At 39.8% G+C, this 15243-nt stretch overlaps 1 protein-coding gene across 1 annotated transcript in view; it reads left to right on the plus strand.

Moving 5' to 3' along the window:
- trim71 (tripartite motif containing 71, E3 ubiquitin protein ligase) overlaps positions 1 to 9078 on the plus strand; it is a 54692-nt gene extending 45614 nt beyond the window's left edge. Inside the window, exons 3-4 of the mRNA XM_056475125.1 lie at positions 3023 to 3157; positions 3269 to 9078. Of these exons, the coding sequence (XP_056331100.1) occupies positions 3023 to 3157; positions 3269 to 4720 (1587 nt within the window). The 3' untranslated portion in view covers positions 4721 to 9078. The remainder of the gene's footprint in view (positions 1 to 3022; positions 3158 to 3268) is intronic.
- The last annotated feature ends 6165 nt before the right edge of the window (positions 9079 to 15243 follow it).

Consider the following 15243-nt stretch of genomic DNA (forward strand, 5'->3'; position numbering starts at 1 on the left):
GTTGGTGATTTGAGGTTTGAAATTCCTACTAACTGAATTGTGGCTCAGTGATTCCCTTGTATGCATTTGTGTTAAAAATGTCAGTGCTGTTTTATCAGGCCTGTTTAACCTTTTTCCAAGTGCGATTACTCACACCGGTGTGATTAGAACATTTAGAACACGTCGTCAACTGCTAAATTAATATCATTACACTTGCACTAAAGTATAGAAAGAGGTCTGCAGTGCTTGTGACAAGTCAAAATGTATAATTTATGTGTGTATTCAAATACACACATGTAATTAAAAAACATAACATCTATGGTTAGTAAAAAAAAAAAGAAGCAGTGTTTGAAATTGAATCATTTATCGAGGGATTTTTAAAAATTACGATAATTGTTATTAGTCTCTTATCACCCATCCCTAAAATGTAGAATACTGTTTCACACCTTATGGGATACTGCATTCCATTGCACTGACCATTATTTACAAACATACTGACTGCTTTACACTGCCATTACATAAACCTCTCCTAAAGGTTGATCAGGCTCAGCCCTGTAACACTGAAAGTGCCTGACCTGTGTTTTCATGAGCTTGATTGGCTGCGTGTTCTAGTGTGTCTCTAATCCTGTTACTAGATGGTGTTAAATGGGAAGTCTCCAAACGTTTATAGGTTTGAAAGCGCATGCAAGGTTTTAACAATAACCTCAGCTCGGGGACATAATCTCCATTCTAGAGGCACGCTGCCCATGAAGGGCCCATTCCATAACCGACCCCTGACAGCTTAGTCTTCCTTAGCACTGCATAATCTCATTTACTGGATTTGAACCTGTCATTTTGCAGCTGCTTACTACGTTCTCCCAGTTCCCATATGTGTCTCTTAACTGGTTTGTGTTCAGTGATTGACAGCTCAATCTTAGGGGTCAGTTGTAAATATATACAAGTGGAAAGCATCAAACAGTGTGAAGTATCATTCATATAAGTACAATTTTGTGTAATAAAGAATTTAGTTTTTCATTCATTTATTTTCCTTCGGCTTAGTCCCTTAGGTTGCTCAAACCAGTGACCTTCTTGCTGTGAGGCGAAAGTGCTGACCACTGAGCCACCGTGCTGACAATTTTGGTCAGGGGGCGTCACAGCGGAATGACAGCGACCAACTTATCCAACATATGTTTTACACAGCGGAAGCCCTTCCAGTACTGGAAAACACCCACACACTCTCACATTCACACACATACACTATGGGCAATTTAGTTTATTCAATTCACCTAAAGCGCATGTTTTTGGACTTGGAAATGAGCATCTGGAGGAAATCCACGCCAACACGGGAAGAACATGCAAATTCCACAGAAAACTAACAGCACCAATGGCGTAGTGGTAGTCCGTTGACGCACACTCTGGTGCTCACGGCGACCAGAGTTTGATTCCTGCCTCGAGGTCTTAAGCCATTCCTTTCCCTTTCTCTGCTCCCCATGTTTTCATCGCAATACTCTCTACTGTCCTATTCATTTAAAGAAAAAAAATATTTAAAAAAAGAAAGAAATGCCAACTGTCCCAGCCGAGACTCAAACCAGTGACCAGCCGAGACCTCAAACCCCGAATTTCTGGCAATATACCACAATATGTAACTGTTCGAGGGGCAACACAGAGAAAAGAGGTAAAGTTCCAGAAATTTCAGCAGCCACGTTACTATTCAAAGATGCACATTTGATTTGTGCGAAATTATCACACACTTTTGCGAATAAAGCATAGTTTCCATTCAGTGAGTCAAAGAGAACAAAATCGTCTCTTCCTGATAAACTGGCACCAAACTCAATAAGAAAAAAAGAATTTTCTGGACTAGGAGAATGAACTGTGGCCTTTTTCCCCTTGTATATTAAATTACCTTGTAGAGGATGAAACCTAATTAACATGCGGTGGATTTTGAGGCATTTGACTACTATTAGGGAGTGCAGACGCTCTAGAACAGGGGTGTCCAAACTCGCTCCTGGAGGGGCCCGTGTCCTGGAAAGTTTAGCTCCAACCTTAATCAAACACACCTGAACCAGGTAATCAACCTCTTACCAGATATGCTAGAAACTCCCTGGCAGGTGTGTTGAAGCAAGTTGGAGCAAAACTCAGCAGGACACCGGCCCTTCAGGATTGAGTTTGGACATTCCTGCTCTAGAAAGTTCTGTGAGGTAATAATATTGAACCACTTTGATGATGGATTTTGGCTGAAGGATTTTAAAGACCAAAACAACATTTCCAATGTTGTGCAATGTGGCCTGTTCGCTGGTTTATTAATTCCAGTCCATAACTCCCATTTTAGTTATCCCATAAAAATGCAGTTTCTTTTATGTGTATCCAAATGTGTATGGAAACATAGCTTGTAAAGGCACTCAAATGAATCAGGGACTCTTAGTTTTTGTTCAGGGCACATTTACATTATGTGATGTTTATGCTTTATGCATTAGACCCACTCTCTCTCTTCTATCCTTGCATTCAGATGAGGTGATCTTGTGTTTTCCTTCACACTAAATCTTCCCAAATCCTTTCCACACTTTTTTTTTCTTCCTCTTAATCTTTAACCCTTAACCTAGGTCAGAGTTTTTATCAGGTCGTAATCAGGCCAATTGTGGGTTGCTTTCCTTTCAACAAACCTAGGTAAAGACCAGATTAACTTGATGGTTCTACAAATGATCTTAACCAGTTTTCCTGATATGTGTTAAGAGTGGTTGAATCTTCTTGGTAAAACAAGAGGGCGGTACAGATCACACCCTGAGGACAAATGTGCACGCACACACCGTGTAAATTGTAGTGTTGATACCTATTTGGAATTAAAGATGATAGAAGCATAACTCCTGGCTTGTTCCGTAATATCCCTGGTCCATGGTTATCCAAAATGCGAATCCAAATGTTCTTGTGTGGCATCATTCAAAATCAAGGCATGGCTCTATTATTTTAGGAAGGTCTATCTATTATTGGTTATTACGATATACTAAACTGTGACTGAAAATGACCAAACGGTTTTAACTCTAAGCCCTTTTTTTGAATTCTCTTTCAGCTGAGCATCGAGAAAGCCCAGGCCATTGCTGAACAGGTGGAGCTGAAGGCTAAGGTTGTGCAGTCAGAAGTAAAAACAATCACTCTCCGTCATAAGAAAGCCCTGGAAGAACGGGAATGCGAGCTGCTTTGGAAGGTAAATGAAAGTCTTTTGAAAGTCTGTCTGTATGTTTTGGTATGATATAGTCATTGCGTTGGGTTGGAATACATTCTGAAACTTCAGGTACAATTTTTGTGTTCTGCACAGGTGGAGAAGATCCGCCAGGTGAAGGCAAAGTCACTCTACCTGCAGGTTGAGAAACTACACCAGAATCTCACAAAGCTGGATAGTACTATTGCCACAGTGACACAGGTTCTTGAAGAGGGCCGTAGCATAGATGTCCTGCTAGCCCGCGAGCACATGTTAAATCAACTACAGGAGCTCAAATCTCTCCGTTGCATCCTACAGCCCCAGGAAGACGATCGCATCGTGTTCACCCCTCCAGACCAGGCTCTTCTTATTGCCATCAAGTCCTTGGGCCTCATCAGCAGTGGAGCTTTTGCCACAGCATCCAAAGCTCACGGAGAAGGCATTAAGAGGGCGCTGCAAGGAAAGCTAGCTTCCTTCACTGTTGTAGGATACGATCATGATGGAGAGCCCAGATTGTCCGGTGGTGACAGTGTCTCGGTCGTGCTTATGAGTCCAGATGGTAATCTGTCCAGTGCAGAAGTTTCCGACCACCAGGATGGAACGTACACAGTCAGCTATCTGCCTAAAGGTGAGGGGGAGCATTTGCTGTCTGTGCTTATATGCAATCAGCACATTGAGGGAAGCCCCTTCAAAGTGATGGTCAAGTCGGGTCGCAGTTACGGTGGTGTCGGTTTGACCATGGCGTCTTTTGGTGGAGAGGGGGATGGGGACGGGCAACTGTGTCGACCTTGGGGCATCTGCGTGGATAAGGAGGGCTATGTGGTGGTCGCTGACCGAAGCAACAACCGCGTGCAGATCTTCAAGCCTTGTGGCACATTCCACCACAAGTTTGGCACTTTGGGCTCACGACCGGGCCAGTTTGACCGCCCCGCTGGGGTCGCCTGTGACAGCCAGAGGAGAATCATTGTGGCAGATAAGGACAATCACCGCATCCAGATCTTCACCTTCGATGGGCAGTTTCTTCTCAAGTTTGGTGAGAAGGGAACCAAAAATGGTCAGTTCAACTACCCATGGGATGTGGCCGTCAACTTTGAGGGGAAGATCTTGGTTTCAGATACACGCAACCACCGCGTGCAACTCTTTGGGCCAGACGGAACTTTCCTCAACAAGTATGGATTCGAAGGTGCCCTCTGGAAACATTTCGACTCCCCTCGTGGCGTGGCCTTCAATCAGGAAGGTCACCTTGTTGTGACTGACTTCAACAATCATCGTCTGCTCGTCATCAGGCCTGACTGCCAGTCCGCACGCTTCCTTGGATCCGAGGGAACTGGGAATGGCCAGTTCTTGCGGCCACAAGGTGTAGCTGTGGACCAGGAGGATCGAATTATCGTGGCGGACTCCCGCAACCATCGCATTCAGGTGTTCGAACCCAACGGCAACTTTTTATGCAAGTTTGGGACTCACGGTAATGGCTTTGGCCAAATGGATCGCCCCTCTGGTATAGCAGTGACCCCAGATGGAGTGATTGTGGCCGTGGATTTCGGAAACAATCGAATCCTCATGTTCTGACCTTTTAAGATTTGAAATCCAAAACTGTGGACAAATAGAAAAAGGAGATTTTGCACATCTATCAGGAGCAAATGCAGTTTGATCTTAGCGAGGTGACAGCAGTTGTAGGACTTTATAGTTTTGTACGATTCTCAATGATCACGTAACACCAAAATGCTTGCCGTTACAGCACAGTTTTGACTGCTGCAAGCTGAGAGCATTTCGCTTTTGGTATGTGTCTTCAAATCTTTTTTTTTTTTTATTATTTTCCTTTTTTTTTCTCAGGGAATTTCTTGCATTCTTGAAATATTTTCTCTCTGCATTACACCTACCTCATCTAGCTTATGTATGAATGTACTCGCGTTTGTGCAGAGACCTAGTCGGTGAAGTTTTGTAAAAAAAAAATTGTCTACCTCAGTGGTTTTTTTTTTCTCGTAGAATGTGAGGGACATGACAGATAAAAGAAAAAAAGACAAACTAAAAAAAAAACCTAAATGAAGCAATGTTTGGATATTTGCACAGTTCGCACAATTTTCCCTTGATTGTTACTGTGCACAGAACGCAAGTTATATCCCTGAATGTTTCTCATAACTATGGACGAAAACAGAGCTGCATGTTTTGGCAGAAACATTAGGATAAGGTTTTGATATATCTACTGCTATGTGTTCTTTTTTTGACTTTTGTGTACATTTTAAATCGGACATCATCTTTATCTCGTACCTCATCTAAACTTATTACCTCATTTACCGTATTATACCTCTGGGTCTATGAGCCTCATTACACCATTTACCTCACTTTATGGTCTTTTCCATTTGAAAATTATGCAAGCAGTTACCAAAAATGAATGTTGTGTAACTAATGAAAGAGACTGCTAGACAAATAATTTAAAGACCTTAAGACCTTCATGATATAATCAAGAGTTTTGCTCTGACTGTGAGAAACGCAGCAGCAGAACAAACAAATACCATGACTATTTTAGAAATTATGATTGGGAAAAAATAGTGGGTCTTCTTCAAAGAAGATCTTCATGTCTGTTTTATTTTAGCATTGGGACATATTGACAGAATGTAGACACTAGATAGAATATCAAAGTCTAAAAATGGCTTAGCCCTTATCTTTTTTCTTTTTCTTATGCACGATTCAGGCAAGGTATTTATAAAAAGTTAAAATATAGGCACATGAATGAATGACTGGCAAACAAGGATATAATCCAGTTCCTCTCAGACTGAGGACATTTTATTTTTATTTTGAGGCAGAGCTTGTAGGAGTCTCATTATAAACAGCTGCATTAGATCACAAGTTGGTTTTTGTTGTTCTATTGATTACAGCATAGCCTACAGTGTTTCCTGTGCCTATTTAAAGCAGGATCTCCAGGGAGACCATTCACTCCGTCAGCGTAACATCATTTGAAAACACTTAGAATCAATTGAGCCCAGTTTGAAATCGGATAGTTTGTGCCTGACTTGTGGGTAACCACTTTAAAGTGTTGTTTGCTTCTGCGTTCAATTGATTAGAAGAAGAAAGAGGAGTAGAAATATATAGCACTGGTATTTAGCAAAACAAAAGCACACGAGTCTCCAAATATAAACTTCTTTCGGACGGAAAAAGTGTAGGTCACTAAGATTACATCATACCTCAAAACGTTTCTTGTTGTGTGAAGTTTTGCGAATGAGAATAATTAATCACTAAAATCGTTCTGGGATTAACCGGTCCTTGTTCGTTTTGTTCTCAGTTTTTCTTGTCACATGTTTTTCGTAACGGATGAGCTTAGGAATTGCTTTCTGAATGCGCGTGGCACCACCGACTAGTCTGTACATATGTGTGGCAGGCCCACTTCCAGAACCTTAACCTTTGGGGTTAACTAGCATGATGTTTTGCGTTCGAGGTAAAATTTGAAATCGGGAAAACGTGGGAGACCTATTTTGGAAAGTGCTCGCGTTTTCCTGTAGGCTGCAGTCATCTTGTGTCCTGTCATGAGTATTAACGTGCTTGCATGTAGTTACCTGTGCCTTTCGTGATGCTAGATAAATCGAAATTTGAATGTCTTTGCCAAAGGGTGACTATAGGAAGTAGGCATGTGCCAAAAAAGGATTCCGAAAGTCACGGTTTTTGCGTCGAGTATTTGTAAAGTGGATCTTTTTCGTTTCTTTGCGTATTACCTCATTCTAAACAAGATCTTCAATGTGGATCCTCAGGCATATTTTTGTTGCGATTTAAAGGAGAGATGTGAATTATTATTATTATTATTATTATTATTATTATATGATGATGTTACGTTTTAAGAGTAGACAGTTAGATTTCGAAAATCGATAGGACTAGTGTGGGTATCGGAAGACCCCCGTTTGATGGATGTAAAGAGTTTATGCAATAAAGAAAGATTTGCTGCTTCCACCAACACAGATCTTCCCTGTCTTACAGTATTAATATCACATTTGATCTGTTGACTATTTAGCGGTAAAGTTTTCTCCCTGAATCCCTGCTCTCTTTAAGAGGCAACTTTAAATGTATTTTTATTATTATTATATTATTATTTTTGCATGCTGTTAAAGTTCTTGTTGATGGGTGGATGTAAAATGGAGGAAGGACTTTATACTGTACCAAAAACAAACAAAAAAAAGTGAATTATCATTTAAGTTGTGGTGAGTGGTTGACTATATGATTGTACTATTCCTAGATAGCTTTTCAGAGTAAGGTAACCTCATCGAGCTCCATTCAGATGCCTTACCGCAGCTTAGCTTTAGCTTTTTTTGGAATCGAATCAGAACTGGAAAACTGCCAAAGACCTCGTTCAAATGAAACCTCAGCGTGTGGATGTTATTTATGAAAACCTTTTATTTTACTTGCTTTTGTTTGTCCAATCATTTTGGCGTCGATCATTCTTAAATTTGAACACGCTGTCTATGTTTTAACCGAGGACGTCGGAGTTTGTGTGAAACACGAGGTTTTGAGCAGGTGCCCTACAGGACCAAAGATGGAGAGATTATTAAAGTAAACGTTTGAATCCAGCTCCCACGGTTATCAATGAAAACTGATCTCCGACTGTGTGGTGGTAGTGTTGTTTTTGGCTATAGAATCAGGCGGCCATTTTATGTGGGATTTGACAACCCGAGAGAGATCAGTGTAGATAAAAGTATGTAAAACCCCTTTAGCGGTGATTTAGACACGTTACAAGTGTACGTTTGAGAGACAATTCAAGGACTGAAACTGTGATCCAGATATTTTGTTGAACTCAGTCCGTGTCTTTGAATTTCAGATCATAGCCGGTTTTTTTTTGTGTTGTTTTTTTGGACCTCTGGTCTCTAATTGTACGGGTTTTGTCACCATTTCTGGTGTATTCCAGCTTATGACTTCTTCCTTACTGGGGAATAACAGAAAATGTAAGTTCAGAATTGTGTGGTCGTAGACCCTTTTATTGATTGTATTATCTTAAGGAAAAAAGAGATGTGTATACACACACATTAAAACAACTCAGGTAGCTTTGTAGAGATTTGAGATTTGATTAAAATTCAATATTTGTTTCCTACAGTTTGATAGTGAATCCTTTTGTTTAGTACCTCATGAGCTTTTTGTGTGTTGTTTCGATGGTAAAAAATGCTGTTATTAAATTCCATGGGATCATTTTCAACCATGTCACAGTGAGGGGGTGAACAATTCATAACCTTTAAACCAGCATGTCTCTCTCTCTCTCTTTTTTTAAACTATCATTACCATCATAAGAAATAATTAACCAATATATGGACATGTTTGCATTCAAAGGCTGCTACAAACTTCATTTGCCTTGAGATGATCAGAAATGCCTTCAAGCTTGATAAAACACTAGTTTTGGGCAACTGTGTTTCTCAGATAGTTATAAATAAATGTTTAGACCGCATTTTCCAGGCACTGACATGTGTACATCAATACTTTCCAAAACCCGTAAAGTCTCAGTGCTTTTTTTTTTTAAGAGGCTTGGCTGTGAGACAGGCTAAGCGATGGCTTTGGGGAGATTCTGCCCCAAAGCTCTGACCTGGAATCAATTTTGCCTTTTAAAATACAACGATTAGGGTAGAATCAAAGTAGCAAACGCTGATTCCAGGTCAGTTGTCTTCTCAGGTGGATTATAATGGCTGAGGAGCCCTCCAAGAGGCCCACCATCTCTCTCTTTCTTTCTTTTTTTTTTTTGTGTGTGTGTGTAACTCTACATCAGATCAGTGTCACCCCCTCAACCAAAGCAACAGATCGGTCATTTATTACTCTGAATAAGGCTGACGAGACTATATAAAATATGAAGTGGTCTGCAGTCTTGTTCTATCGTCTTTGTGGACTTTAAACATTTCCTATGCAGTTTTTTTTTTTTATGTTTGGTTGTTTACAATTAAATAAAGTTGTACCTCTTTGGATTCTGTATTTGTGTTTTTTATTATTATTAAATTATGAATATTGAAGATTTTAAACATTTAAGTCTGTTGTATAACCAGTAAAGCCTGCTGTGTGTGTACAGGTTTATGGGGTTTACTGGGAAACAAAGATGTATGTTGACATTGTTTTGACTTGGATGTACACACATAAGCCGGTTTACAGGGACACGCCTTTTAAAAATATATAATTTGGGGATGTTTGGAGAGATTAGTCAAGTCACCTTTATTTTTAAATGCATTATATACAATGTAGGTTATGTCAACTCTACAAAGATGAAAATGATAAAAAATCAGATGTAAATGTATGTAACCCACCGCTCCTGCTGCATCTAACCTGCTCTGAGCTCGGATGGAACCGGCGATTCTTTGTATGGGAGTGGGTTGCTTTAAGGAGCCTAAGACCATGGCCTCTAGCGTCTGTCTTTAGAGGACAGAGGAGTGAGGTTTACCTGCAAAGCACTTCACTAGCTGGCCTCCATTACACTCACCCCCTAAACCTCACTCCCATCCCGGACGAGCCCCCGCGTGTGACCAACCGGTCCTACTGCACCCAACCAAAACCCCGCGGATTAAATTCCAGGAGTTTTCCGGAAAAACTCTCAGGAAAAACAGGAGTGTTGGCAGGTATGGGTGTGACAGACTAAGGAGACATCCAAAACATGCTGTGTTGGTAGTCTTCCAGGAACGTGGTTGAGAAACACTGCTCTAAGGTAAGAAGACATCAAGACAAGTCCAAATTGTCATATACTGTCTTGAAAGGTCCATTATTTAATCAATATTAAAGCCAGCATAGATGTATCCATCACAGCCCTTCAATATCCATCAATCCTGTGCATTCCACTTCTGAGCTAAAAATTAAGGATGGAATCACAAAGCGTTGCTTGTGTGGCAGTTTAGGTGTAAATGTATGTTTTTGACCAACTTTTGATGGGATTTCTAGTGAGAAGATACTATTTTAGTTAGCAAATATCCCCTTAATGATCACCAAAGCACTCTCTGTTTTGTTGTATCTGATTAAATCGTTATTTTGTCTCCGAAGACTTTCTGAAATCCATTTAAAGAGGTCCTTTGTGGAGAAACACTGCCTCCGGGGTCACTGGAACAAGTCGGCAGCATAAGCTTTTGGACGCAGCCATGGTTTTTCTTTCCATTGTTATGCTAACGGAACAGCTTTATTCAGCAGCACACCCACTCATGGCGGAAAAAGAAGGCCATTTTGACTAACTGTGAAAGTGAGTGCTATCAGGGGTCAGTTCTTCAGACCTCACTTAAAACATTTATTTGTCAGATCCTGGGTGTTTTATTTGTGATAGCTGATCGACTAATTTGGAACAATTTTTTTTCCGAGCCTGATTTAAATATCTGCTTTAAGATATCTGAAACGAATGCATGTGCATAAGTGTATATAAACAGATCTTTAAAACCACGACTAGCAATGCACTGATTGGCTAATGGCAAGAATTCAGTGTAAGGACCGATAATCCCAGTAAATAAAACCGTTTGTTAAATGAGACACAATTGCGTTTCACCGTTGTTTGGACAGGCTTTATATTTTTATGTTGCAAGAGTATATTGTTTAGCAATTCATGTCATTTCACCTGCACACCGATTTGCTATACGTGACGGGACTACACTTGAAAAGTTTACACTTTATTTACATGTAGTATACACTACCGGACAAATGTGTTGTCGTTTATCCCAGTTGTAAGAGCAACAAATAATAACTTGACTTCTAGATTTCTAGTTGGTCATTTGGAAAAGCAGCAGAGGGTAGATTTATCTGATGAATCGTCTGTTGAACTGCATCTCAATCATCACAAATACAGTAGAAGACCTACTGGAACCCACATCGACCCAAGATTCTCACAGTATCAGTCAAGTTTGGTGAAGAAAAAAATCATGGATTGGGGTTACATTCACATTCAGTATGGGGGTGTGCGAGAGATCTGCAGAGTGGATGGCAACATCAACAGCCTGAGGTATCAAGACATTTGTGCTGCCCAGTACATTACAAACCACAGGAGAGGGTAAATTCTTCAACAGGATAGCGCTCCTCATACTTCAGCCTCCACATGAAAGTTCCTGAAAGCAAAGAAGGTCAAGGTGCTGCAGGATTGGCCAGCCCAGTCACCACACATGAACATTATTGAGCATGTCTGGAGTAAGATGGAGGCATTCAAGATAAATCCAAAGAATCTTGATGAACACCGGGAATCCTGCAAGAACGCTTTCTTTGCCATTCCAGATGACTTTATTATTAAAGGGCACCTATTTTACCCCTTTTTCCAGATTTAATATACGTCTTTTGTGTCTCCAGAATGTGTCTGTAAAGTTCCAGCTCAAAACACCCATCAGAATATTTATACCTTTCAGAAGTTTCTATTTTATAGCTCTAAAGCATTAAGAGGTGGTTTTTGTGAACTGTGCCTTTAAGGCTAGTCCTTCACGCCCACCGTTTCCACATGCCTGTCAGTGTGCCTTAATCTCCTCCCTTGGCTGCTTCAGACAACAGACAGACATGAAGGAAGCAGATCTCACATAACGTACTGCAGTAAGAACTTTACCAATGAGTATTTGATGCATTTGTTGTGTTGTTTGAACAGTTGTTGTGTTCAAGCACATACAGATACATACACAGAAAGCGCGCGTTTTGCTTTGCACTCTTTTTGCACCCATATGTGACAGGATACAGGTTAATATCCAGTGCTGTATGGATATCTGTTATGTTAATGTACAAAATAAACCTGATTTATTGTCCACAAACTGGAAATGATGCGTCTTTTATAAGTGTTCTGACACACGGCTGTGCTGATGAAGTAAAGCTAAGCTAAATCGTTGTACTTCATGACACACATGCACTGTTTAATAAACGTTTCAAACTTGTAAAACTCACTCGATCACATTTGATGATGATTGATAATCCTAATGAACTGAACAGACTTTTTATTCCCAGTTGCTTTGCGCTCGTCCTGTCTTGTTAATATGATTATATGGATTACTACGGACACATGTTAATACGCAGCTGTCAATCATTTTGGTGGGAGGGGAAAACGCACTCCTATGTCAAGTTGCAGTCGGTCTCAAAACCGCTCCAATTGGTCCACCGTTTTTATGTTGTTAAATTGAAAAAAAAAAAAAAAAAAGGATTGGATGTGTTTATTTCACCCCAATATGACGGTCTATACACTATCCCTACACATATGTCTGTCCAAACAGCTTGAAAAGTAGATTTAAGTGATTCATGCAGAGATGTATGGATGCAGTCCAATAATAATTTATTTTCCCTCTGCACAATCACTTTATATTCTACTGTACATTATTTCTGTTAAGTGAAAAGTTTTGTCTGAGCAAATTTAAGACCTTAATGTCCTAACTAAAAATCAAGGCATGATCATACTTTATTTTGATAAGTGTAATCTAGAGGCCTTTGCCTTTCATATAAGCCACTTCTGATACCAAATGATCTACTAAAGTCAAGTTATTATATGTTGTTCATAAATCTTGGATAGGCCGAAAAACTTTTGTCAGGTAGTGTACATACAAGTAGTGCTAGTTTTACAAAAGAACGGTTAGTGCGCAGACAATTAAGAGTAAGGAGGGGAAGTGTTTTTTTTTTTTTTTAAAAAGAGAGAAGAGTGTTTCTATACGTGGTTTGTCAAGCCCACTTACCTGTGTGAGGCACACTTCATTAATACAGTTTTTTTTTTTTTGAAGACATGGAGTTATAGTAAGAAAGAGTCTGGTGCAAGTGTCGGTTAAAGTGTCAAAGAGGTGAAAGTGTGTGTTCGCTACAGGTGGTTTGTCAAGCCCACTCACCTGTGTGAGGTACACTCAGAATTGCATGATTTTGAGGTAGTCGTGTGGTGTGCTGGGGGAGAAAAGAGGGGGGTCTTTTTGTTCAGAAGGTTTCAAGTGATCATGGAAAAGATGTTTTGTTTTTTTTTTTGTCATTAAATGATATCATTTAAATGATATCAGTGAAAAAACAACAACAGGCCATAATGGCAGCTACACTGGGATCTCCATAGAAAAGCAGCACAAACCGGTCATATTTCAATCTGTTTCAAACTATGAATGTTTAGATCACATATCAACAGAACCGAGATATGATCGCAAACTGTAAATTGTGGGCACTTGCGATCCATATACTGCCCTGTTTTTCAGTCATATAAAACCGTCATGTCCCTCTCAGAGCTCCAATTCTTACATCTAACATTATCTTTTGGATATTCCTCAGCAGTTTAATCATTAGTGATGCTATTATGGCACTTAAGTGTTTGCTTTTATAATCGTTTCCTTTATTTAGATTAATATTTGCTGGTAGGGAAAATCTGTTCACCTCTGCTATTTATACTTTAACTTTTAATTTATACTTGAATTACACTTGACCTGCAAATTAGAATAGAAACTGTATAAAAATCCTACAAACGCATTGACAGGTATAGGTACCATGCATTGTTATGGGTCAATGATGCTATCATTCCGCACAAACCCATACATTTCTGCTTTCTGGCTGAAGGAATTCTGCAGAAGCACAGGTCGGGTAAACCCTATTGCGCAACAGTTATCCATTTTTGGACCCGTGACTTGACAGTCAGGGGGAGATAGTAATGTTTTGCCTGCCACAGGTGCGTTGCCCTAATGGTGTGACGCTAGGCATGGGCTGGTATAAGATTCTGAAGGTATGATAACCTTGGATAAAAATATCATGATTTCACGGTACCATGGTATTGTGATTACTGCTCTAAAATATATTCTTTTTAAATGTTTGGGTAAAAATCAACAACCTTTTCCCCCCTTTGAACACAATATATTATATTTTGAGTAACATTTAAAATATTTCGGAAAAGTAGACATGTCAGGCTAAATAAGTAGAATAAATCATTGACTTCTGCTGTCTTCATTTGTTTCAAAAACACAGTTTTCTTTACCATTTAAACAACATCTTTGGACAGCTTTTCTGCTGGAGGTATTGTTGAACTAAAAAATAAATAAAAAATCTTAGACATACTTTAGAAACTATTACAGAAAAATTTGGTGGTTCTTCCAAACCGCGATATACCTTGATGGTTATCGTCCCATGCCTAGTGACAACACGTGAAAACTATTGATGGGAAGATCATTCCACCAGCGAGGAACATTGAAATAAAAGGTTCTGGAAAGCGACTTATATTCGAAATTAGGACAGTAATTTCACTGCAATCTACAAGGACGACTCCAACATAAACCTTCAGCTCTGTAGTCTAGAATCTGTGTAATCCGATGAGCCTTCTTTGTTCTGAACGACTGTGGAACTTCTCACTGACAGCAAAGGAAGACGCCTCCTGCTCATGATTGATGAAAGCAACCTCAGGATGCTGTAAACTGACATCTGATGACTGGAGGGGAGTATTTGAGCCCGTCTCTCAGATCTCAGTTGCTTTTATTTGTTCACCCCAATGAAAGAAGTTGCAGAAAAACGATCTTCGCTGCGATAGCGTTTAAAGACAAGGTTACGGTAACTGCTCCTTAAATCACTCACTGAAATATTTGTCGTCCTGTTTAAAGAGTACTATCACAAGGAGTCTTTGTTTTGGCTAAATTACTTAACAAAAGCCTCTTAAGGCCACCAATGCTGTTTGAGGAATGGGCGTCTCTGCATACCAGCGGGTCAAAGGTCAGAGCGGGGCGGGGCGTAGCCCAGAAGGTCAGTTTAAGCCTGCAGGAAAATGTTTGTTGTCTGGCAGATGGGACAGACTCTGGGGTGTATAACGATAAGAAAGGGTGTTCAAAAGAACTGGAATGTTCACATTTAAAAGAGAAAATATTGACTTGTAGTTTGTTTGTTTGTTAACTCCAGTATCTATAATCAAGTCTCTTATTTTTGATTCATAACATTTAGCCTTTAAAATCAGTTTTAAAGGGATAGTTCAGACTAAAATTGTATTTTTGTATTCTAAAATTGTATTCTTGGGTCATCTAAGCGTTTTCTTCAGCACATTACAAACACAAACTCAGCACAAACTCCATTAATGTAACTATTTAGAAGAAAAGAGCATGTTTTACTATAGCTTTTAGACCTAGGGCACTGCCATTTTGGAATATCACTGTGTCTGACGTCACGGGGTTGGTTCCGTTCCCTCAGCTGAACAGATACGGTTGAAGTAA

This window comes from Danio aesculapii, chromosome 16, assembly GCF_903798145.1.
Source record: "Danio aesculapii chromosome 16, fDanAes4.1, whole genome shotgun sequence".
NCBI lineage: Eukaryota > Metazoa > Chordata > Actinopteri > Cypriniformes > Danionidae > Danio > Danio aesculapii.